Source organism: Pristiophorus japonicus, chromosome 15, assembly GCF_044704955.1.
Source record: "Pristiophorus japonicus isolate sPriJap1 chromosome 15, sPriJap1.hap1, whole genome shotgun sequence".
In the NCBI taxonomy this organism is placed as follows: Eukaryota; Metazoa; Chordata; class Chondrichthyes; family Pristiophoridae; genus Pristiophorus; species Pristiophorus japonicus.
The window spans coordinates 136336169-136362960 of NC_091991.1; the positions used below are offsets into that span (position 1 = coordinate 136336169).

A 26792-nucleotide genomic window follows, 5' to 3' on the forward strand; every position below is an offset into this window, starting at 1 on the left:
TCGGCGATGAGACTCGAGATGCTCAACGCCCTCCCGGATGCTCTTGCTCCACTTAGGGCGGTCGTGGGCCAGGGATTCCCAGGTGTCGGTGAGGATGTTGCACTTTATCGAGGAGGCTTTGAGGGTGCCCTTGAAACGTTTCCTCTGCCCACCTGGGCTCGCTTGCCGTGTAGGAGTTCTGAGTAGAGCGTTTGCTTTGGGAGTCTCGTGTCGGGCATGCGGGCAATGTGGCCTACCCAACGGAGCTGATCGGGTGTGATCAGTGCTTCGATGCTGGGGATGTTGGCCTGAAGCTACTTTGTAGTTGCCAGAAGACTGCTGATACAAAGGAAGCTTGAATGCACTCATAGGAACTGCTCTGGTAAGTGAAACTGACAACAAACCACTGAAACGAACCTGCCCTGACAGCTGGGAGTTATTAATGCCAATGCCATTAAATAACGTCGCTGGAGCTGGCTTCCTGGAGCTGCACGTCAGCTCTCCTTGTCACTGTCTGATGAAGGCCCTAAGGTAAGCGACGACAATTAATTTTCCAGATTGGGCGGCCAGTCATCACAATCTACCTGGCGTTGAAGTACCTGGCGGTAGCTCGAACCGGCAGCACAATGGGGGCGGGGGAGGGGGAATTTGCCATACATCATTGGATTCACCGAGCCTCGGTGCTGCTGCATTTAACCATCTGTTGGCCTTAACCAGAGGCACTAAGGTACTGAATACCACCCCACCCCCCACCACCTTGTTGTTAATGATTCCCAGTGATTTTTTGCAGGTTGGAGAATGTTTTTTTTTAATGATTTCTACCGATTCTGGCCTGCTAAAGGAAGAATTCTCCCTGTCCTGGTTGATCCCGAGATGCACATGCATCATGTTAGTGATGTCATTGCGTACACAATGTGATTATATATGTACACAACGTGCACGCTGATGTCACCTTCCCCTTTGTACGGGACCCGAGCATTATTACTGAGTTCTGGAAAGGAAGCAATTTGAGGTTCATTCAAAGCCTAAAACAGAAAATGCTGGAGACAATCAGCAGTGCAGGGAGCATCTGTGGTGAGAAGCCAAATCAGTCATGGTTTCGCCTGTAGACCGTCCCTCGGAACTGATGGGTATCTCAGATCAACAGCATTCGTTGGCGGCTTTGCTTTCAGCTGCCTCGGCGCTAAGTTCTGGAATTCCCTCCCTAAACCTCTCCGCCTCTCGATCTTTCTCTCCTCTTTTAAGACACTCATAAAAACCTACCATTTTGACCAAGCCTTTGGGCATCCGCCCGAATATCTCCTTAAGTGGCTCAGTGTCAAATGTTGTTTAATAATGCTCCTGTGACGCGTCTTGGGACATTTTACTATGTTAAAGTTGCTATAGAAATGCAAGTTGTTGTTGCTTTAAAACTGAACATAACTCGGGAGAGGGGAGGGCAGGAACACACTCACAGACCAGACGGGAAGACAACTTGAAGAAATCCAGTGCTTAGGTGGGTAACGAGAGCTGGTTAAATGGCAGAAGTGAAAGACACGGGAGACAAAAGGTGGCATAATTCGAGAAATCAAAGAAAGACATTTACAACACACAGAGTGTTAGACGGGGAGAGGTAAGAGAGAAAAACTGTAGGTTCCAGTGGCCCAGGAGTCTGGTGGAAGATCAAACTAGGTCGACGGCAAGGATGCAGGCTGCCCCGCCAGCAGTGTGTTCGGAAAGGGAGAACCCCACCTCAAGCAACAACCCTCCTCCATCCCCGGAAACGCTGACGTGCTCATCCTTCAGGTGGGTTCACTCATCGTGTTGCTCAGGGGCTGTTTAAGAAGCTCCTTTTATGTTGGGGTAAAGCAGATGAGTCCCGGAACAACATTTGCCAAAGGTACCTGGAGATCGCCATCAGCTTAAGTGTGGCCCATTAAAGGAAAAAGTCGAGCTGTGTCCTTTTCATTTTCAGTAAACACAGAAAGGAATTATTCCTATTTTTGGAGAGGGAACATCAAGAACATAAGAACATAAGATATAGGAACAGGAGTAGGCTAAACAGCCCCTCGAGCCTGCTCCGCCATTCAATAAGATCATGGCTGATCTGATCATGGACTCAGCTCCACTTCCCCAACCATTCCCCATAATCCCTTATTGTTTAAGAAACTGTTTATTTCAGTCTTAAATTTATTCAATGTCCCAGCTTCCACAGCTCTCTGAGGCAGCGAATTCCACAGATTTACAAGCCTCTGAGAGAAGAAATTTCTCCTCATCTCAGTTTTAAATGGACGGCCCCTTAATCTAAAATCATGCCCTCTAGTTCTAGTCTCCCCGATCAGTGGAAACATCCCCTCTGCATCCACCTTGTCAAGCCCCTTAATAATCTTACACGTTTCGATAAGATCACCTCTCATTCTTCTGAATTCCAATGAGTAGAGGCCGAACCTACTCAACGTTTCCTCATAAGTCAATCCCCTCATCCCCGGAATCAACCTTGTGAATCTTCTCTGAACTGCCTCCAAAGTAAGTATATCCTTTCGTAAATATGGAAACCAAAACTGCACGTAATATTCCAGGTGTGGCCTCACCTATACCTTATATAGCTGTAGTAAGACTTGCCTGCTTTTATACTCCATCCCCTTTGCAATAAAGGTCAAGATACCATTCCTGATCACTTGCTGTACTTGCATATTATTCTTTTGCGTCTCATGCACAAGTACCCCCAGGTCCCGCTATACTGCGGCACTTTGAAATCTTTCTCCATTTAAATAATAACTTGCTCTTTGATTTTTTTTCTGCCAAAGTACATGACCTCACACTTTCCAACATTATACTCCATCTGCCAGATTTTTGCTCACTCACGTAGCCTGTCTATGTCCTTTTGCAGATTTTTTGTATCCTCCTCACACATTGCTTTTTCTCCCATCTTTGTATCGTCAGCAAACTTGGCTACGTTACACTCAGTCCCTTCTTCCAAGTCGTTAATATAGATTGTAAATAGTTGGGGTCCCAGCACTGATCCCTGCGGCATCTCACTAGTTACTGATTGCCAACAGAGAATAAACCATTTATCCCAATTCTGTTGTCTGTTAGTTAGCCAATTCTCTACCCATGTTAATATATTACCCCCAACCCCGTGAACTTTTATCTTGTGCAGTAACCTTTTATGCGGCACCTTGTCAAATGCTTTCTGGAAGTCCAAATACACCACATCCACTGGTTCCCCTTTATCCACCCTGTTTGTTACATCCTCGAAGAACTCCAGCAAATTTGTCAAGCATAACTTCCCCTTCATAAATCCATGCTGACTCTGCCTGACCGAATTTTGCTTTTCCAAATGTCCTAACTTTCCCAGTGGTCAGTGCTCTGAATAAAGGCCTAATGCTGAAAGGTGATGTACAAGTTACGTTCTTATTGCATTGTATTTCAGGAATGTTATTAGAGCTTTGGGATCAACTTCTGCAATTCAATTTGTTTCTCCGTGAAAACTGGAACCCAGTGGCCTCACATTTGCTGTGTGAAAGGAAGCAGTTATGATGGGAGTGCAGTGGGATATGAACATGTCAGGACTTAAACTGCAACTGTACTGAACAAGACATCAGTTGTATAATGGAGGGGGGAATTGTAGTACACAAAAGTGAAATTATTGCTGTGATATATTTAGAATTATTTGCAGGGGGTGGGGTGGCGGGGGGGGGGAGGTGGGGGTGGAATGTGAGCTGTATTGATGCAAAAATAACTTACTCGGAGTCGTTGTTGCTGTGTTTTCTAGCATTTTGCAGCTTACTGTGATTCAGCATTTGATGCCAAAAATAAATTTGTGTGGCTTTATATAATTATATTTAAATATTCAAATAAGAGTAGTTACTCTGAGCTACGATTGTCTCTTGATTTTGGCACCATCAGAAGGTGAGTGTTATACAGCAGCCTGCATGTATTCAGGTGCCAAAGCACAATGAGATATACTGACCAACATTATTTTTACAGGCACTTCCTAAAATTGTGTCAAAATGACACGCTACTCACCAGGATTGGCTGGATGAGATGCGCAAGACCAAACAACAACTTGTATTTATATAGCGCCTTTAATGTAGTGAAACGTCCCAAGGCGCTTTACAGGCATATATGTGAGATTAAAAATTTGACACCGAGCCACATAAGTAGAAATTAGCGCAAAAACTTGGTCAAAGAGATAGGTTTTAAGGAGCGTCTTGAAGGAGGAAAGAGAGGTTGGGAGCCGGAGAGGTTTAGGCAGGGAATTCCAGAGCTTGGGGCCTAGGCAACAGAAGGCACCGATGGTTGAGCGATTATAATCAGGGATGCTCAAAAGAGCAGAATTAGAGGAGTGCAGATATCTCTAGAGATTGTGGGGCTGGAGGAGATTACAGAGATATGGAAGGGCGAAGCCATGGCAGGATTTGAAAATAAGGATGAGAATTTTGGAATCGAGGCATTGCTTAACTGGGAGCCAATGTAGGTCGTCGAGCAGAGGGGTGATGGGTGAGTGGAATTGTTGTGAGTTAGAACCCGAGCAGTCGAGTTTTGGATCACCTCTAGCTTATGTAGGGTAGTATGTGGGAGGCCAGCCAGCAGTGTGTTGGAATAGTCAAGTCTAGAGGTAACAAAGGCATGGATGATGTCATGTATTCAGCTGTCATTGTAACCCATGTATAAACTGACCTAAGTTGTACACCGTGAGAACATTGACCACAAGGGGGTGAACTTGTGGGAGGCACTCCTAACGTGGACTTTCAGGTATAAAAGGGAAAGCTCCACCCACCTTTATCACTTCAAGGCTGGAATAAAGGTTATTGGTCACAGAGTGACCTTCTCTCAAGTATGGGCCTCGTGTGCATTTATACTGTATAGTAAGGATGAGGGCTTCAGCAGTGGATGAGCTGAGGTAGGGGCGGAGACGGGCAGTGTTATGGGGGTGGAAATAGGTGGTCTTAGTTATGCTGTAGATTTGTGGATGAAAGTATGAGCTCTCTGCTGATGTGAGAAAACACTCTTACCAATTCATGACACTTCCATTTTTAATTCAAAATGCTTATGCTGCAGTACATCGCCCAATCTTGATACCACCTTGGTCCTATGATTTTATCTGTATTATATTTATGGCTCTGAATACATTAATGAGAGAATATGCCTGAGCAATATGTGCTAAGTGCATCCTGTTCTTGATGTGGAGGAAATCTTGGAGCAAATCACATCCGCCTAAAGCTCGTCTTAAATTCGAGAAAACTATTTTAATAGGAACAATTAAAGGCAGAAGCACACATGTATACATCTCTTAACAGACACATTCAGCTGTTTGAGGATATGGACACGTACTTTCCTTCACTAGCCAATATAACAAATATTCTTCAGTTGTGTCTCTCACTGCTGTAATGCACTTTAGTAGTCTTATCAATCTTTAATGTGACAGATGATCTAATACTGTTGTTCCTGCACTTCAAAGATTGTTACTTTTTTATTGCCACTAAAGATATTTTATTTTTCCAATAAATCCATTGTTATCGGAGACATTGAGAGATGATTATGTCCAGTGGAAGCACCCCAGACACAAAGCTGCCGGCTCAAGGGCCTCGATATTAACGCCCGCCCCGCTCCCCATGACAGGTGGGAGTAGGTCGGGAAAGGGGCCGGGGGTGGGGGGTTAAAGAATTAAATATAGGGAATGTGTTGCCAACACGCCGTGTACATATCCTCCTGCCTTTCTTACAGCGGCAGATATGGAAGTGTCCAAGTGTCCCACTGTGGCGAGGCGGGCGCTAAATTAACATTTAAATCGGCCTCTCAGAGTGCAATTGGGAGCCCGATTTGAAATTTACCGGGGGTCAGGAAAGTCAGCATTGAAAGGGAGGTGCGAGCTGCCAGCTCCACAAAGTAAGTGCCTCTTTCAGCACGGCTGCGGGCCAGGAGGGGCAGGTACCTCCCCACCCCACTCCACCCGCCCCCAGGCCCCACCAGGAAGCATCCAGTCTTACCAGGTTCTTCGGCCGTTTTCAGCCTGACCGGCACCCTCCCCGCCATCCCATAAACATCGGGGCTAAGCATTCGAACTTGCATTCTTTGTGTATGTGCGATGTTTCAGCGTGTGCGCGAGAGAGATAACTTGCTAAATGCTGAGGGGGAGAAAGACCGGAAGTGTGTGAACATTTACAGGAGTGCGTGAGTCATGCCAACGCTGGATGCCAGTTGGATAAGCAAGTGACTGGTATCCAGGCCGACTGTGCCTGGACCGCTGTTAATCCAGCTCCCTGATATTGTTGGGATCAGTAGTTCCTCCACGGTCCAATTGTTTTCTCTATTTAGTCCTGGGAGGCTGAGGTCAATTGTAAAGCTGCCTTCGCTGAGATCGGCTAACCGCAGACAAACTTAGAATTCACCCAGGTCTCCAACTCGGCCACAGGGTAGATCATATTCCTTTTTATTTAAATCTCCAACACTGTCTTTTTTTTTTAAAGTCCTGGTTCCATGATTTTCTATTTGGTACTTGGCCCCAGTTATTATTGTCTCATTCTTCCACAGTATGCAGAGCTTTATACAATTGAATATCTAAAAAGTGATTTAAAAACCTCTCCAAAAACATTTGTTATCAAAGCTGCCCCATTTTTGTTGTCCAGCAAATGTCTTTAAGGATCAGTGCTGCAGCCTCAGCTATTTACAATCTATATTAATGACTTAGATGAAGGGACCAAGTTTAATTTATCCAGGTTTGCTGACGATATAAAGCTAGATGAGAAAGTAAGTTGTGAGGAGGACACAAAGGTCAGAATTCTCCCGCTGCCGTGTGTGCGGGATTGGTGGCGGATGGGCAGTAAATGTTGCAGACATTGGGAGCAGGTCAGGACCGTGCTATCACCCCGCCTCCTCGCGCCTTTAGCCCGGACGTGTTTCTCCTCGCCCTTTAGCCCGGACGTGTTTCTCCTTGCCCTTTAGCCCGGATGTGTTTCTCCTCGCCCTTTAGCCCGGACGTGTTTCTCCTCGCCCTTTAGCCCGGACGTGTTTCTCCTTGCCCTTTAGCCCGGATGTGTTTCTCCTCGCCCTTTAGCCCGGACGTGTTTCTCCTCGCCCTTTAGCCCGGACGTGTTTCTCCTCGTGCCTTTAGCCCGGACGTGTTTCTCCTCGTGCCTTTAGCCCGGACGTGTTTCTCCTCGCCCTTTAGCCCGGATGTGTTTCTCCTCGCCCTTTAGCCCGGACGTGTTTCTCCTCGTGCCTTTAGCCCGGACGTGTTTCTCCTCGCCCTTTAGCCCGGACGTGTTTCTCCTCGCCCTTTAGCCCAGACGTGTTTCTCCTCGCCCTTTAGCCCGGACGTGTTTCTCCTCGCCCTTTAGTCCGGACGTGTTTCTCCTCGCCCTTTAGTCCGGACGTGTTTCTCCTCGCCCTTTAGCCCGGACGTGTTTCTCCTCGCCCTTTAGTCCGGACGTGTTTCTCCTCGCCCTTTAGCCCGGACGTGTTTCTCCTCGCCCTTTAGCCCGGACGTGTTTCTCCTCGCCCTTTAGCCCGGACGTGTTTCTCCTCGCCCTTTAGCCCGGACGTGTTTCTCCTCGCCCTTTAGTCCGGACGTGTTTCTCCTCGCCCTTTAGCCCGGACGTGTTTCTCCTCGCCCTTTAGCCCGGACGTGTTTCTCCTCGCCCTTTAGTCCGGACGTGTTTCTCCTCGCCCTTTAGCCCGGACGTGTTTCTCCTCGCCCTTTAGCCCGGACGTGTTTCTCCTCGCCCTTTAGCCCGGATGTGTTTCTCCTCGCCCTTTAGCCCGGACGTGTTTCTCCTCGCCCTTTAGCCCGGACGTGTTTCTCCTCGTGCCTTTAGCCCGGATGTGTTTCTCCTCGCCCTTTAGCCCGGACGTGTTTCTCCTCGCCCTTTAGCCCGGACGTGTTTGCCAGCGCGGCACAGACCCAAATGGCAGAGGCGGGCGACCTAATTAATCTCATAAATCCCTATTGTCAGACCCTCAACTGACATTTTAACCAGACCTTTTGACTGTCACTGGATGACCATGGGAATCACGCAGCTCGGGAACCATGTCTGTTAAGCTGAGGTGGGAGCTTAGTGGCCATTGATCGAGGTCATTGCTGCAGAGCATGGACAGCACAATAAATACTCCACATGGCACCTGTGTACTTGCCTAAGGGAAAGGCTCTCGCTGAGTGCATTTAGAGCACAGATTTAGGTGGCTAGAGTTTGCATGTCTTTTCTACAACCTTGGAAGCCACTCTCACTACATTGTTAGTCACTAACACAACATTGACAGATTGCTCCTCTCACCTGCCATCTATTACATCAGCCTATACTGTCTCATCTTGGTCCTTAGAATCGAACCAAGATGAGCCCCAACACCAGCAGCACCAGGCACACCAGCAGCAGCAGCAATAACACCAACTTTCTCCTCAACAACCTGATGTTCCATAGGACAGAAGGCATCAGCACAGGGCTGCACTGTGCCGGAAGCGATATCCTAACACAGGGTATACACACAGAGGATGAGCTTCTTCAACATGTCTGAGCAACAGTGCCCACGGGGGCTTAGGTTATTGCGCCAGGTCATCGGGGACATTTGCAGATTACTGGCGCAAGACCTGCAACCTAGAGGAGCAGGTGGACACTCCTTACCAGTAGCTGTCAAAGTCACCACCACCTTCAACAACTTCGCCTCAGACTCCTTCCAGAGATCTGCAGCAGACATTTGTGGCCTCTCGCAGTCAGCCGTCCACAGATGTATCACATAGGTCACCGATGTCATGTTTAATAAGTCAGCCAGTTATTTAAACTTTGCCACTGAAGAAGCCAATGTTAATGAGTGGATGCTGGCCTTTGCCGCTCTGGCTGGCTTCCCACGGGTGCAGGGATTCATCGACTGCACACATGTGGCTATCAGGGCACCTCAACATCACCCAGGAGTGTTTGTAAACCGCAAAGGCTTCCACTCCCTCAATGTGCAGCTCGTCTACAACTATAGGAAGATCGTCATGCATGTGTGCACCAAATTATCTGGCAGCTGTCATGACTCTGTCGTCCTGCGCCATTCTCTAAGCTCTTCGCACCTCCAAACAGACTTACCGGCTGCTTGGGGACAAGGGCTATCCACTGAAGACATGGCTCATGATATCCTTGAGGATGCGAAGCAATGAGGCTGAGGAGCGTTATAATGAGAGCCACATGTCGACGAGGCGTGTCATAGAGCAAACAGTAGGCATGCTGAAGATGCGCTTCAGTTGCCTTGACAGATCTGGAGGAGCCCTTCAGTTAGTAGCAGCTGACCCGACTCGGTGAGGACAATTGCAGCCAAAGAGTCTGGAAAGGGATATAGACAGGTTAAGTGAGTGGGCAAGAAGGCGGCAGATGGAATATAATATGGGGAAATGTGAGATTATTCACTTTGGTAGGAAGAATAGAAAAACAATACATTTTTTAAATGGTGAGAAGCTGTTAAATGTTGGTTTCAGAGAGATTTGGATGTCCTTGTACCGGAAGCACAGAGAGGTCGAAATTCAGGTGCGCCAGAAAGCTGGCGTACCTATGAGATTTAGCTGTTACTCACCGCTGTAACTCTTGGTGCGATGAGTAGATCCATTTTCAGGACTTTGAATTTTTTTCAAAGTCCTGCAGGAAATGGATCATAATGGGGCGGGCCTTAGACTCAAAGCCAGGCTGACTGGCTGAAAATGGGTCGGTTGAGCCGTCTGCCACTGTCAATCAATATGGTGATATCACATTGCGTGTGCGTCACCATGCTCTCTCCCCTCCGTTAAAGGGGAGAGATTCGATCGTTTTTAACTTTGGTCACTGGGTCACCAGGGAGGATTTCGGCCAGGCCAGCAGCCTGGCACCCAAGAGGGGTGGCCCGGGCGAAACCGGGGGCACTATTTTGTCAGATGATCAGCAAGTCGGCCGGCAAAATTCTTCCATTGCGGCAGTGGGCCCTCCCCTTTAAGGATGGGTGCACTGCTGGCCACACACAGTGCAGAGAGGGTGCTCCAGCAGAAAAACCTGTCGGGGGTACTGCGCGGCGGGGGATCGAAGGATTCAGCTGAAAATGGCTGGTAAGTATTTTTTAATTCCTTTAAATTGGCGGTGCAACTACCTGGGCGGAATGTGGTCCAGGACGAAAAATCCCCGACTTGAATTTAGGTTGGGTTGGCCTGTTGACCCCAAAGCGGCAGCCATTCGATTTTTAGGAATGGCCGCCGCAAACGGGTGTTAACTGGTCTCTTTGAGACCCTGAATTTCGGTCCCAGAAAGTTAACATGCAGGTGCAGCAAGCAATTGGGAAAGCAAATGGCATGTTGGCATTTATTGCAAGGGGGTTGGAGTATAAGAGTAAGGAAGTCTTGCTACAACTGTACAGGGCTTTGATGAGACCACACCTGGAGTACTGTGCACCATTTTGGTGTCTCTATCTAAGAAAGGATATACTTGCCTTAGAAGGAGTGCAACAAAGGTTCACTAGGTTGATTCCTGGGATGCGAAGGTTGTTCTCTGAGGAGAGCTTGAGTGAAATGCGCCTATACTCTCTGGTATTTAGAAGAATGAGAGATGAAACATGTAAGATTCTGAGGGGGATTGACAGGGTAGATACTGAGAGGTTGTTTCACCTGGCTGGAGAGTCGAGAACTAGGGGGCATAGTCTCAGGAAAAGGGGTCAGCCATTTAGGACTGAGATGAGAAGAAATTTCTGTACTCGAGGGCTATAAATCTTTGGAATTCTCTGCCCCAGAGGGCTGTGGATGCTCAGCTGTTGAGTATTTTCAAGGCTGAATTGAAAGATTTTTGGACTCTGAAGGGAATCGCGGGATATGATGATCAGGTGGTAAATTAGAGTTGAGGTCGCGGATCAGCCATGATCTTATTGAATGGCGGACCAGGCTCAAGGGGCAATCTGGTCTACTCCTGCTCCTACTTCCGATGTTTATATTACCCCTCTCCAGGGCCAAGTTAACACACGGGCCTGCAGGGCCCATGCCCAGAGTCTCCAGCCAAACATGAGGCCTTGCGATCTCCCCGGCATTGCTGCGAGCAACGCAGGAGTTGTTTGAATCTGAAGGCCTTTTCTGATCCCCTATTTTCTAAGGGCTCCAATATGTGTCCCGATACCAGTTTGAAATTACAAAAGCAAAATACCGCGGATGCTGGAATCTGAAATAAACACAGAAAATGCTGGAAATCTCAGTGGGAGAGAAACAGAGTTAACGTTTCGGGTCGACGACCCTTCGTCAAAACTAGTTTCATCTTGTTTGCACTTGGCTCCTGAGGTAGGCTTCCCTCCCTATTTGCCATTACTTTTTCCCTTGAAAAATGGCTGAATACCTCCAGCAGAATATTACATGTACAAACACGGAGCTTCCCATTGCCCATGGAAAACAATGGTCGCAGCTCAATTAACTCTTTTGTTTAGCCTTTACCACTGGACCAAATCAAAATCTGATCTTTTGCCTTTTTAATTTTAATCACTTAAAAAAGTTTCAATGTCAACGCACAGGAACTCTAGTTCACTTTGCTGCCTGGTTGTTGAGTGGAAAGACTGAAAAGTAATTGTGTAAATCATCCGATATTCAGCGGATGTAAACTGCAAATGTCAACAAGCTCCTGACATCTAATTTCTCAAGATGTGCGAGAGAGGTGGTTGGTTCCGAAAACCTCATAGTCCTTTGTAGTAGAAAGATTGGCAGGGCATAATGCTTCCAGGTAAATCTCTTCACAGCTGCTTGTCTGAAGCTCAGGGGGAAAAAAAATTAATGTCATGAAAGGTCTTCTTTACAGCTGTGTAAAAGTCAGCAGCTAGATATAGTACTCCTCCGCCAGTCCATGGTGGAGCGGTTCGATCAGTCGGACCGGACAGGGGGGCAGCTTGAAGTTAATGCAGACAAATGGTGCATAAAACAGGCGGACAATTCGCTACTGCCTGTATTCCACTTGCCAGTTAAGTGAAAATTCACCCCGTAGTGCTTTCTAGTAATAATCTCTTCAGTAACAGTTACCTTCTGAAGTTTTCAAAATGCACACAAAAATGTGTTTCTGTTTAATGTTACAAGGTCAAATTAAACTAGTGTCTAAAACGTTACATATCAATTCTCATTATTCTTTGAACAGAATGAGTGATTGCAGTTGAGTTAATATCTGTTTAGGGGTGGGAATGCAACTGTGGAATTTTTTGTGGTTTCTATTGTTATGTATGCAATAAAGGTTCAAACTGAGTACTGTTTAACTAAGCAAGGTACAACCTTGGCTCTGCTTTTTTTAGGCCCTAAAGTGCCTGACTCTCAAAATAGCTGGCCTTTTATACCTGAGCAGCACCGTGTGCGTGCTGCTCAGTGACTCCAACAATGACGCCATCTGGTGGCTACAAACAGCATGTTCATACATGACAATACCCACCTCTGAGATCTTATCACAGCCTTTCACAGGTTGAGACGGTCCGGTGCTTTGCGTTCCCGGGTTGATCGTCTAAGTTCGATTCCAGCCTTGGATAAGTGTGCGGGGTCTGTTGTGGCTGATGGCTGGATGACTGACTTGTTGGGGATGGCAGTGGCCATGTCAGGAATTGCATGTCCATTTTTTTGAACAGGTCCGTGATGGAAATTCCGGGTTCACTGAGTCCTCTAAAGACTGCTGGTAGGTTGGTTGGTCTTCGATGGTTTCTTCGTCCAACTGTTCTGGCTCGTCTGTGTGCCTCAGCTTTGTCTGATCCATGTGTTTCCTGTAAGTTTACCCATTCTTGAGCTTAATAACGAATATTCTGTTGCCCTCCTTGGCCATGACCGTACCAGCGATCCATTTGGGACCCTGACCACAGTTAACCCATATACAGGATCATTAACAGAAATCTCGCGTGACACAGTTGTGCGATCGTGGTACCCTTGTTGACTTTGTCTTCTGTATTCAACATGATCATTTAAATCCGGGTGTACCAGAGATAGCTTGGTCTTAAGACCTCTTTTCATCATGAGTTCAGCAGGCAAGACCCCTGTGAGTGTGTGGAGTCTTGTCCTGTAACTCAGCAGTATGCAGGACAAGCGGGTCTGCAGTGACCCTTGAGTTACTCTCCTCATACTCTCCTCATCATTTGTACTGCATGTTCTGCTTGCCCATTGGACACAGGTTTGAACGGTGCTGACCTTACATGTTTTATGCCGTTAAGTTTTACAAACTCCTGAAACTCCTGACTGGTGAAGCATGACCCATTGTCGCTCACCACTATGTCAGGAAGACCATGTTGAGATTCTCTATGGTTGCCGTGGACGTGCTGGATGACATGATTATGCATTCTATCCACTTTGAATAAGCGCCCACTACCACTAAAGCATCTTGCCCAGGAAGGGACCTGCAAAATCTACATGGATCCTGGACCAAGGTTTGGATGGCCATGACCACAGACTCAGCGGCGATTCCGCTGGTGCTTTGCTGAGCAAGTGTTGCACTGATGCACGCATGCTTCCAGCTCAATCAATTGCTGGCCACCATATATGGGACCTGGCGATGGCCTTTCATCATCACTATACCAGGATATGTGTTGTGTAACTCACGCATGAACTTCTCTCTCCCTTTCTTGGGCATTACAACATGATTGCCCCACAATATGCAATCTGCTTGAATAGACAGTTCATCGTTGCGACAAATGTACAGTTTGGCCTCCTCGCACATTTGCTTAGGTATGGCAGACCAATCCCCTTTGAGGATATAACCCTTTACCACTGATTAAAATCGGGTCCTGGCTGATCCAGGTCTTAACTTGTTGAGCCGTGACAGGGGTACTGTCACTCTCAAAAGCATCCATGATTAACATTAGATCCGCCGGTTGAGGCATTTCCATCTCCGGTGTGGGCGATGGCAACCGGCTCAAAGCATCTGCACAATTCTCTGTGCCAAGTCTGGGGTGAATGACATAATCATAGGCAGATAATGTCAGCTCCCACCTTTTGGATGCGGGATGAAGCGTTGGTATTGATAACTTTGCTCTCGGAAAACAATGAAATGAGCGGCTTGTGATCAATCTCTAATTCAAACCTCAGACCGAACAGGTATTGATGCATCTTTTTAACACCGTACACACATGCTAAAGCTTCTTTTTCTACCAAGCTGTAGGCTCTTTCTGCTTTAGACAAACATTTGGATGCATACGCGACAGGTTGAAGTTTCCCCAACTCATTGGCTTGTTGGAGTACGCAACCAATTCCATATGACGATGCGTCACAGGTCAAAACTAAATGTTTACATGGGTCATAATATACCAGCAGCTTGTTCGAGCAAAGAAAATTGGTGGCTTTCTTGAAAGCTCTGTCTTGCGCCCCACATCCAGTTGTCGCCTATTCTCAATAGCATGTGCAGTGGTTCTAGTAAGGTGCTCAATTTAGGTAGGAAGTTACCAAAGTAGTTGAATAGACCCAGCAACGAACGCAGCTCCGTCACATTCCGCGGCTTGGGTGCATTCTTGATGGCCTTGGTTTTCACGTCAGTAGGTCTGTTGCCATCAGTGGCGATTTTCCTCCCAAGGAATTCGACCTCCAGTGCCATGAAGACGCACTTTGAGCATTTCAATCTGAGTCCTACTCTATCCAAACACAGTAGAACCTCTTCCAGGTTGTTCAGATGTTCCTTGGAGTCACGATTTGTGATCAGGATGTAATCTTGGAACACGACGGTTCTGGGAACGGACTTCAGTAAACTTTTCATATTCCTCTGGAATATTGCTGCAGCCGAGTGAATTCCGAAAGGGCACCTGTGGTAAATAAACAGTCCTTTGTGCGTTTTAATGCACGTAAGTCTCTTTGACATCTTGACCAACTCCTGTGTCATATACAGTCAAGTCCAGTTTTGTGAACGACTTCCCTCCAGCTAGCGTCGCAAACAAGTCATCAGCCTTCGGTAATGGGTACTGATCTTGTTTTGAAACCCTATTGATTGTATCCTTGTAGTCTCCACAGATTCTGACTGTGCCATCACTTTTCAGCACAGGAACAATGGGGCTGACCCATTCATTAAATTCGACCGATGATATGATCCCTTCACGCTGGACTCTGTCCAGTTCAATTTCGACCTTCTCCCTCATCATATACGGCACTGTCCGGCCTTTATGATGGACATGTTTTGCATCTGAGTCCACGTGGATCTGCATCTTGGCTCCCATGAAGTTGCCAATACCCGGTTCGAACAGCGAGGGGAACTTGCTCAATACTTGGGCACATGTACCTTCCTCCGATAACAACGCCTTTATGTCGTTCCAGTCACATCTGATTTTCTCCAACCAGCTCCTGCCGAGCAGCGTTAGGCCATTGCCTGGAACAATCCACAACGGTAATTCATGAACCGCACCGTTATATGACACATTAATTTGGGCACTGCCAAATACCTTTATTAGTTCTTTGGTGTACGTGCGCAGCTTGCCGTTAACAGGGCTCAGCCTTGGCCTCCTATCTTAGTATCCCACAGCTTATTAAATGCCCTCTCATTCATGATCGATTGACTCGCCCCCGTGTCCAGTTCCATCAATACCGGTATCCCGTTAAACTTCACATTAATCAAAATTCGTTTACTCTTGGTTATGAGGGAGTACAGTCCATACCCTTCCTCCTTTGGCATCTCGGATTGCATATCCTGATCAACGCTAGTTTGACTCTCATCCACCATGTGGTGTGTCGCAGTTTGCTTGCTCATCTGTGGACACTTGCGCTGGAGATGCCCCACTCTCAGACAGACTTTGCAACTATATTGCTTAAATCGGCACTGCTGGTGCCGATGATTTCCCCCACAATGCCAACACGGAGAAGTCGGATACATTCCCGCTGGCGGACTTTGGGCAGCCACAGGTTTCGCGAACACAGCTGGATAGGCCCTGCCATGTGCCGCTCTGCCGAACGCCGAATTAATCGCATTTACAGTACTTGCCGAGGTTTGGTTCTTCACCGTTATTTGCTTTAGACTCCTGTCCATCGTCATACATGATTGAGTAATCTGGATGCCCTTTTTTCAATCCAATTCCTCCACATGTCCTGCAACATGTCTGCCAACACCGTCCCGAACTTGCACGGTCCCGCTAGACATCTCAGGTCGGCAACGACGTCCGCCGCGCTCTGGCCCTCCGATCGAACGCGTGTATAAAACCTGTATCTCAAGATGATGATGCCGTCGTCTGGCTTGAGGTACTCCCGTACCAATGTACACAACTCCTCGTATGTTTTCTCTGTTGGATCACTAGGCATGAGTAGATTCTTTATCAGACCGTAGATCTTTGAACCGCACACAATGAGGAACACGGCCCAGCGCCGATCTGCATCGTCGACCCCCTTCATTTTGTTGGCCATGAAGTACAGGTTCAAACAGCTCACAAAGTCTGCCCAATCTTCTCCCTCCACGAATCGCTCTCAAAATCCAATCGTGCTCATTTTGCAAACAAAGGTTCTTGTATTCTCGTCGCCAAATGTTATGTATGCAATAAAGGTTCAAACTGAGTACTATTTAACTAAGCAAGGTATAACCTTGGCTCTGCTTTATTTAGGCCCAAAAGTGCCTGACTCTCAAAATGGCTGGCCTTTTATATCTGAGCAGCACCATGTGCGTGCTGCTCAGTGCCCTCCAACAATGACACCATCTGGTGGCTACAAACAGAATGTACATACATGACATCTATAAACTAGGTTTCACCGTGAAAGCATTCATCAGGGACCTCTGCCATCCAATAGCATCTTCTGGAACAATCAGCTGTTTTATTCTGCATCGAGGTGGTTCTAAACGTCAACCAGGGCACCAAGACTGTCGGAGATCAGAATGAATTTAGCTGCGTTTTATCTTTGTAGTTGAAGCGAATAGCATAGACACATTTAAGGGGAAGATAGATAAACACGTGAAGGAGAAAGGAATAGAAGGATGTGCTGATAGGATTAGATGAAGAAGGGTGGGAGGAGACTGGGGTGGAGCAGAAACACCGACATGGATCCATGGGCTGAATGGCTTGTGTCTGTGCTGTACATTCGATGTCATTCAATTCCACACTGAATTTCAGAGAACAAGATGGGGTGTCCGATAGATGAGTCCCCTTTAATGTACAGATCACAGCAACTTAGTGAAGGGAGTAATAGCTCAAAAACTTCAATGAGATGCATACAATCCCATGCTGATGAGTGTATAGGAACATCGTCTGTTGTTCTTGTGATCGGGCTTGTGCATTGTCCGGCTGAACAAACCTCGGGCTTGTATTGCTAAGTTTGTGCTGATCATCTTTTGTTCTTTATACCAGGAGAGTTTACCCCATCTCCTAGCCAACCAAAGTATCTCCTTTGCAAACATACAAAATTGGAGCGACATCTCTAATTTATCCACTGATGGATTTATTATCCATTGAAAATGCGCAACCCCCACAGGAACATAGTGCACTGAGAATCATTTTTCATTGTATTTGATTCATGTTATTGCTGTATTCCATTGTGTATGATATTAGCATACCATATAAATGTTTTAACAACTGAATTAAAATCACGATGGAAATATTGCTGGGGACTAAAGACAAGGTTCTTGCGAAACAATTTCATATTACATTAACAGGGTTTATCTCCACTGGCTCTGTAGGTAGTGTTAATAGTCCGAGGTCATTGTATCGAGTGGTGTTCATGTACAGACTTTTTGCTAATGAGCTTTATCTGTAAAATGAAAAGACAATCTTCTCTATGTCTGTGGGTGGAGACTGTGATTAATGCTTTTCACACATTATTTTTTTAATATTCATTATGATTATTGTGTTCTTCTCAAACATTTTGCAGACCAGACACAGATGAATAATGTGGGCCCAACCTATCCTCTGATCCCACAGATGCCTCATTCCTACCCCACCCTGGCGCAAGGTTCACATTCGTTTGAACAGCAGGTCCCAGGCAAGGAATTGAATAAATATGCCTCGCTAAAAGCAGTGGGTAAGTAAATGAGAGCAGTGTGAAGTATCTTATGAAATGTGAAACCTTCCATTTTCATGTGTCAGGTCAAAGCTTGTCTGGATTAATGAGCTTTCCAGCAGATTTGCTAACAGCTCTGTCAAAATCTGCTCCACAATCCCCTCCTCATGATCCCCTCAAGACCCTTCCTTCCTAGTTTTCTTCAATATTCCTGAGCGTTTGTGATAAGCCCACTGCTTGTTATCCCCTCTTAATATGGCATGGATGGCTGAGGTCGACGCACTGCTTCTCGTGGGCAGGTCAGAGTTCACCGGGAAAGCTGAAGCCTCTGCAACCAAAATGGTCGCCCTCGAACTAACCACCTACTCACAGCCTAAAAATTATTCCAAATAATTGGAATAATGGAACAAGTGGACCATGCAGGTAGAGCATCCGAAATTCGGAAACCTCGGGACTGAGGCCGTTCCGGATTTTGGGTATATCCGGATTTCGGATTGCCTTTCCGACATCCTGAATCCGGAAATGCCTGGGCCAAGAAAAGGGGAGGGCGGCGGTGGCAGAGGGTGGTGAGGGGGGGGGTGCGGTGGGGGGATGTCCGCCGACCGAGCAGGGAGGAGAGTCTGACGGGGGGAGGGGGGGGTGGTGACGGGTCCGGATTCCGGAACATTCTGAATTTTGGAACTCCGGATTTCGGACTCAACCTGTATCAACAAAAAAAATCATATTTGCAAATGGCCTTGGTGCTTCAGAGTTTTCCTGGGTTGTAACAACCGGGAAACATTCACACAGATTCACCAACTCATCATCATAGGCAGTCCCTTGGAATCGAGGAAGGCTTGCTTCCACTCTTAATATGAGTCCTTTGGTGGCTGAACAGTCCAATATGAGAACCACAGTCCTTGTCACACGTGGGACACATAGTCGTTGAGGGAAGGGGTGGGTGGGACACGTTTGCTCTTTCCACTGCCTGCGCTTGATTTCTTCATGCTCTCGACAGTGAGACTCAAGGTGCTCAGCGCCCTCTCGGATGCGCTTCCTCCACTTAGGGTGGTCTTTGGCCAGGGACTCCCAGGTGTCAGTGGGGATGTTGCACTTTATCAGGGAGGCTTTGAGGGTGTCCTTGTAATGTTTTCTCTGCCCACCTTTGGCTCAATTGCCGTAAAGGAGTTCCGAGTAGAGCACTTGCTTTGGGAGTCTCGTGTCTGGCATGCGGACAATGTGGTCTGCCCAGCGGAGCTGATCGAGTGTGGTCAACTATTGCCACGTTCAATGCTATATTTAATGAACTTTTGTAAAAACAGGATTGTTTTTGTAATGTTTACGAATTATCTGTGTGATAACCCTTTCAATGTGCCAATACAGTATTTGCCAGTTTATTGCCGATCAGGTCAACCACTCCACCTTTCCGGGCATGGTGACATTATGGCGGATTGATTATATAAAGAAAAGGTGTCGCCCTTGGCTGAATCTTGCCTCTGAGTCAGAAAGTTCAAGCCCCACTTCACAGACTTGAGCACATAATCTAGGCTGGCACTCCAGTGCAGCACTGAGAGGTGCTGTCTTTTGGATGAGGCATTAAACCGAGGCTCCTTCCCATCATGACATTATTTTGAGGAAAAGCATGGGGAGTTCTCCCAGTGTCCTGGCCAATATTTATCCCTCAACCAACATCACTGAAAACAGATTATCTGGTCATTATCATATCGCTGATTGTGGGACCTTACTGTGCACAAATTGGATGCAGTATTTTCCCACATTACAACAGAGACTACACTTCAAAGTACTTTGTTGCCTATAAAGCACTTTGGAACACCCTCAGTTATTGAAAGATGCTATATAAATTCATGTTCTTTCCTTTCCTTTATATGTTCGCTTTTAGATTTACTCATCACATCAGTTTTCCACAGAAATCTGCTTCATAAAGAAATCTTGCAGCTGTTCCGACAGACTCATGCTGTAACTTTGGCACTTGGCTTCAGACCTCATTGTAGCTTTGGTCCAAACATGAACAAAAGAACTAAATTCCAGAGGTGAGAGTGACTGTCCTTGAACTCAAGACAGCATTTGACCGAATGTGGCATCAAGGAGCCCTAGTAAAATTGAAGTCAATGGGAATCAGGGGGAAAACTCTCCACTGGCTGGAGTCAAAACTAGCACAAAGGAAGATAGTTGTGGTTGTTGGTCAATCATCTCAGCCCCAGGACATCGCTGCAGGAGTTCCTCAGGGCACTGTCCTAGGCTCAACCATCTTCAGCTGCTTCACCAATGACCTTCCCTCCATCATAAGGTCAGAAGTGGAGATGTTCGCTGATGATTGCACAGCGTTCAGTTCCATTTGCAACTCCTCAGATAATGAAGCATTCCATGCCCGCATGCAGCGAACCTGGACAACATTCAGCCTTGGGCTGATAAGTAGCAAATAACAATCACACCACACAAGTGCCAGGCAATGACCATCTCCAACAAGCGAGGTTCTAACTACGGGCTCTTCATATTCAATGGCATTACCATCGCTGAATCCCACACCATCAATATCCTGGGGTTCACTATTGACTAGAAACTTAACTGGACCAGCCACATAAATACTGTGCCAAAAAGAGTGGGTCAGAGGCTGGTTATTCTGCAGCGAGTATCTCACCTCCCGACTTCCCAAAGCCTTTCCAACATCAACAAGGCACAAGTCAGGAGTGTGATGGAATACTCTCCATTAGCCTGGATGAGTGCAGCTCCAACAACACTCAAGAAGCTTGACACCTTCCAGGACAAAGCAGCCTGCTTGATTGGCACCCCATCCACCACCTTAAACATTCACTCCCTCCACCACCGGTGCACCGTGGCTGCAGTACATACCATCTATAAGATGCACTGCAGCAACTCGCTTCTTCAGCAGCACCTCACAAACATAGAAACATAGAAACATAGAAAATAGGTGCAGGAGTAGGCCATTCGGCCCTTCGAGCCTGCACCACCATTCAATATGATCATGGCTGATCATGCAACTTCAGTACCCCATTCCTGCTTTCTCTCTATACCCCTTGATCCCTTTAGCCGTAAGGGTCACATCTAACTCCCTTTTGAATATATCTAACGAACTGGCCTCAACAACTTTCTGTGGTGGAGAATTCCACAGGTTCACAACTCTCCGAGTGAACAAGCTTCTCCCCATCTCGGTCCCAAATGGCCCACCCCTTATCCCTAGACTGTGACCCCTGGTTCTGGACTTCCCCAACATTGGGAACATTCTTCCTGCATTTAACCTGTCCAATCCCGTCAGAATTGTACATGTTTCCATGAGGTCCCCCCTCACTCTTCCAAACGCCAGCGAATATAAGCCTAGTCGATCCAGTCTTTCCTCATATGTCAGTCCTGTCATCCTGGTAATCAGTCTGGTGAACCTTCGCTTCACTCCCTCAATAGCAAGAATGTCCTTTCTCAGATTAGGAGACCAAAACTGTACACAATATTCAAGGTGTGGCCTCACCAAGGTCCTTTTCAACTGCAGTAAGACCTCCCTGCTCCTATACTCAAATCATCTCGCTATGAAGGCCAACATGCCATTTGCCGCCTTCACCGCCTGCTGTACCTGCATGCCAACTTTCAATGACTGATGTACCGTGACACCCAGGTCTCGTTGCATCTCCCCTTTTCCCAATCTGTCACCATTCAGATAATATTCTGCCTTCATGTTTTTGCCACCAAAGTGGATAACCTCACATTTATCCACATTATACTGCATCTGCCATGCATTTGCCCACTCACCTAACCTGTCCAAGTCACCCTGCAGCTTCTTAGCGTCCTCCTCACAGCTCACACCGCCACCCAGCTGAGTGTCATCTGCAAACTTAGAGATATTACATTCAATTCCTTTGTCTAAATCAAGGTTGTGATCGATAGATTTCTGGACTTTAGGGGAATCAAGGGGTATGGGGATCGGGCAGGAAAGTGGAATTGAGGCTGAAGTTCAACCGTGATCCCAGTGAATGATGGAGCAGGCTCGAGGGGCCACACGGCACACTCCTGCTCCTAATGCTTATGTTCCTAACTAAGCACAGGCTTGACCTCAAGCCAGGAACCCACTGGTCTGTAAGTTGATACATTACCACGTTCAGCAGATGAACTCTCTCACTTAAAGAAAGAAAGAAAAACTTAGATTTATATAGCGCCTTTCACGACCACCAGACGTCTCAAAGCGCTTTAGAACCAATGAAGTACTTTTGGAGTGTAGTCACTGTTATAATGTGGGAAACGCGGCAGATAATATGTTTTTAGTGATGTTGATTGAGGGATAAATATTGGTCAGGACACCGGGGATAACTCCCGTATTCTTCTTCGAAATAGTACCATGGGATCTTTTACATCTATCTGAGAGGGCAGATGGGGCCTCAGTTTAACATCTCGTCTGAAAGACGACACCTACAACAATACAGTGCTCCCTCAGCACTGCACTGGTGTGTCAGTCTAAATTTATGTGCTCGATTCCCTGGAGCAGGACTTGAACCCACAACCTTCTGACTCCGAGGCAAGGGTGCTACCCATTGAGCCACAGCTGACTTAAAAGGACAAGGGCAGCAGGCGCATGGGAGCACCATCACCTGCAAGTTCCCCTCCAAGTTACATACCATCCTGACTTGGAAATATATTGCCATTCCTTCATCGTTGCTGGGTCAAAATCCTGGATCTTCCTACCGAACAGCACTGTGGGAGTACCTTCACCACACGGACTGCAGCAGTTCAAGAAGGCGGCTCACCACCACCTTCTCAAGGACAATTAGGGATGGGCAATAAATGCTGGCCTTGCCGGCGACGCCCACATCCCGGAATGAATTTTAAAGGAAGAGCTTGTTGCTATGGCTGCGAGCTTGGCTGAGGCACTGCTACACCAGGTCCGAGGAGTCGAGCACTCCTTAAGTCAGGAGTTCCTTCAGTTGGGACCGAGCAGAGAATCAGTGCGGGTACGCCTTTGCCAATAGGATAGATCTGAGGCCCATCTGAGTCCAGGCTAGGATCAGAGCCTGAAGCCCCGAGAGATGAAGTGCAAAGTTTTTGTTATACAAGAGTCCCTCTCTGGGGGCCACCACATCCTATATGATGGGAGCTGTAGCCCAACATCTTTCCCCAGCCCAGAAAGCAGACATACCCACAAACCATTACTACCCGGCAGTCTCTTCCCTCCTCCGTAAATCTGTTGGGGCAGCAACAGAGACCGGGGTGCGGGGGGGGGTGGGGGGGGCGGGGTGGAGGGGTGGTGTTGGCGGGATTCGCGGGAATGCTCCTTCCGGCTACACAGCAGTACTGTGGGCCGTTGCTCTGCAATGTTCGTTTCCTGCTATGATCACAAGAAACAGCTGCCCTTTAAGCTTCTGCAAGCCCTTAAGAACCTCCCGGGACCTAAATGAGAGTTGCTCCCGGTGTCGCAGCCAGCCTAAATTGGCGACCTTTGAACCACCGATGCTGTCTCTTAAGACCCTTATGGTATCTGCAGCTCCCCAGGAAGTACGATGGAGTCCCAGGCCCAATTTTGAATGAGCTTCGGGCCTCCAAATTCAGGAGCCTGGCTCCAATTATTTCAGGCCTGAAAACGGGCCTAAAATTTCCATGGCTAGATATTCTCCCAGAATCTTGTATGCCATAGAATCATAGGGCCCGAGTTTGGTGAAACTTAAGTTCCGCCCAAGTACCATCCAAAGGACCGCTAAGATCCTGACGGTACTTGGGGCGGAGGTTTGGTGAAAAAAATGTGGGGAAAACTGCCTGGCGGCAAAAATGGGCCTTGCACACCGATTCTGGGCGGCAGCAGACGGTCGGCCCCATTCTGGGCGGCAAATGCGATCCTCGGCAAAGTACCGCCGAGGATAGAGTCGGGCCCAGGGAGAGAGGAACGGCGAAATTTTAAAAATTTCAAAACAATTTAAAAAAAAACTTCCTTCAGAGGACCCCATCCACCCAAATCCCTGCAAAAGAAATAAAGAGAAGAAGTGCACTAATCTTCTTTTGCAGGTCTTCATACTTACCATTCAGGTAAGACCTGCCTCCACACAAGGTTCTCTTCTGCTGCTGCAGCGGAGGACCGCCCGGACCAAAATGGGGACTCAGCGGGCGGGAGGACTTTTGTTGGCGTTGCATGCCAGCGGTCGCTCCCCAGCGGCATCCTCTCCCCACCGGCGTGAGGACCTGACCAAACTCGCACGGAGGGGAGAGTGCCCAAAAAACATGGAGACCTCCGAGAAAACTCAGCGGCAGCGGGCGGTAAGTCAGCCAAACTCGGGTTCTATACAGAATCATACTGCACAGAAGGAGGCCATTTGGCACATCGTGCCTGTGACGGATCTTTGTAAGAGCTGTCCAATTAGTCCCACACTCCTGCTCTTTCCCCATAGTCCTGCATTTTTTTTCTCAGTAAGCCCCTTTAAGCTACTGCAAGCTCTTATCTCATCATGTACCAGTAATGATACACTCTCCTACACCTGGATGTCAAATATGCATCCTTTTCTAAGATAATGGTTTTACACTGTTCTCCCAGATGGATAATTTAATTCCTTTTTATGGGGATAACTGTGATATGTTTCCTTTTTGTGAGCAATGCTAAAATCTTTGATGAGTTTTGTGCCCCTATAAAGATTTCAGTCCCAAGGAGTATAAAATGTTGCCACTCTGCATACTTAGGGGTAGATTTACCTCTTTAACGCATTGGGGAGATATTCCGATGGATCAAATTGCCCGCCCGTAAAAGAACGTCAGTTAATTTCAATGGCATGAAAATTGGGTGGGATAAAAATCTACCCCAACAATGTTCGTAATATTCAGGGTCAGGTATGGCACAGATGAAAGCTCGTGAAACATTTATCACTTTGGATACCTAGCGGTTGATTTTAAGCTCCCAACATCAAATTGGCTGGAGGTGGGCAGGATGAAAGAAGTGACGACCTGTGGGGTTTGTTGCAGGACCGGTCCCATTTCCTGGTCACCTCTCATTAGCCCATGTTAGGCAATCTTCCAGTGCAAAATGCACCGACCATAGGCATCTCACTGAGTAAGGGGCAGCAAATAAAGTGCTGCAGCAAATTCCTAAGGGTCTTGCAGCAGCTTAAAAGGGAGGTGTAGACAACTTTACAGGAGGGGACCTTAAACAGGCATTGGCCCCTTATTGGTCCATGCCTGTTTAAGGCATGGCATGGGATGGCTGAATATCCCTCGAGCCAAAATGGTGTCGGAAGTATTTCAGCCGATCTTGGTGCGCGGGACAAAGCTCTGCAAAATTGGACCTATTTGCCCAATTTAGAATCATGAAATGGTTACAGCACAGAACGAGGCCATTCGGCCCATCGAGCCCATGCCAGCTCTCTGCAACAGCACTTCAGCTAGTCCCACCCCACCGCCCTTTCCCCGTAGCCCTGCATTTTTTTTCTTTTCAGGTACTTATCCAATTCCCTTTTGAAAGCCGTGATTGAGTTTTCCTCCACCACGCTTTCAGATAGTGCATTCCAGATCCTAACCACTCACTGCGGAATAAAGTTTTTCCTCATGACGGCTTTGGTTCTTGACCCTTCCGCCAATGGGAACAGTTTCTCCCTAACTACTCTGTCTAGACCTCTCATGATTTTGAACACCTCTATCAAATCTCCTCTCGACCTTCTGTGCTCTAAGGAGAACAACCCTAGCTTCTCCAGTCTATCCACATAACTAAAGTCCCTCATCCCTGGAACCATTCTCGTAAATCTTTTCTGCACCCTTTCTGAGGCCTGCACATCCTTCCTAAAGTGCGGTGCCCAGAATTGGACACAATACTCCAGTTGAGGCCGAACCAGTGTTTTATAAAGTTTCATCATAACATCCTTGCTTTTGTACTCTATGCCTCTATTTATAAAATCCAGTATCTCATTATTTTTTTAACTGCTTTCTCAACCTGCCCTGCCACCTTCACCGATTTGTGCACATATACCCCCGGGTCTCTCTCTGCTCATGCACCCCTTTGGAATTGTAACCTTTAGTTTGTATTGCCTCTCCTCGTTCTTCCTACCAAAATATATCACGTCCCAATTTTCTGCATTAAATTTCATCTGCCACATGTCCGCTCATTTCACCAGCCAGTCTATGTCTTCCTGAAATCTATCACTCTCATCCTCACTGTTCACTATACTTCCAAGTTTTGTGTCATCTGCGAATTTTGAAATTGTGCCCTGTACTTGCAAGTCCAAGTCATTAATATAAATCAAGAAAAGCAGTGGTCCTAGTACCGACCACTGGGGAACACCACTGCATACCTTCCTCCAGTCCGAAAAACAACCGTTCACCACTACTCTCTGTTTCCTGTCCCTTAGCCAATTCTGTATCCATGCTGCCACTGTCCCTTTTATTCCGTGGGCTTCAACTTTGCTGGCAAGCCTATTATGTCGCACTTTATCAAACGCCTTTTGGAAGTCCATGTACACCACATCAACCGCATTGCCCTCATTAACCCTCTCTGTTACCTCATCAAAAAACTCGATCAAGTTAATTAAACACGATTTGCCTTTAACAAATCTGTACCGGCTTTCCTTAATTAATCCACACTTGTCCAAGTCACTGTTAACTTTGACCCGGATTATCATTTCTAAAAGTTCCCCTGCTATATATATAAACTTGCATTTACTCTGTACAATCATCAGAGAGCTCATCCCCGGGAGTCCCAAGGGATCTCATAATCCCTTGGGAGCACAGGTATTTAAGGAGCAATGCATCGGCCTGCATCCAGAGATGGGCGCTCACGTTGTCCGCATACAACTACGCCATCTGCCACAGGCCAGGCACAGAAAACTGCTCTCAGGAGACTGCCATTGCCCACGACAGGGGTGGAAATGGCGCAGCCCACAGATCTAGCCATGGTTATGGAAACATTTGAGAGTGAGCAATCACCCGTCACTGCCCGGCAGATCAAAACCTGGACAAGCCAGGACCCCTTATTATCTCT

At 47.1% G+C, this 26792-nt stretch overlaps 1 protein-coding gene across 1 annotated transcript in view; it reads left to right on the forward strand.

Annotated features, from left to right (window-relative positions):
* Window positions 1-26792, forward strand: part of shisa9a (shisa family member 9a) — a 389884-nt gene that overhangs the window by 294375 nt on the left and 68717 nt on the right. Inside the window, exon 3 of the mRNA XM_070856738.1 lies at window positions 17717-17866. Within this exon, the coding sequence (XP_070712839.1) occupies window positions 17717-17866 (150 nt within the window). The remainder of the gene's footprint in view (window positions 1-17716; window positions 17867-26792) is intronic.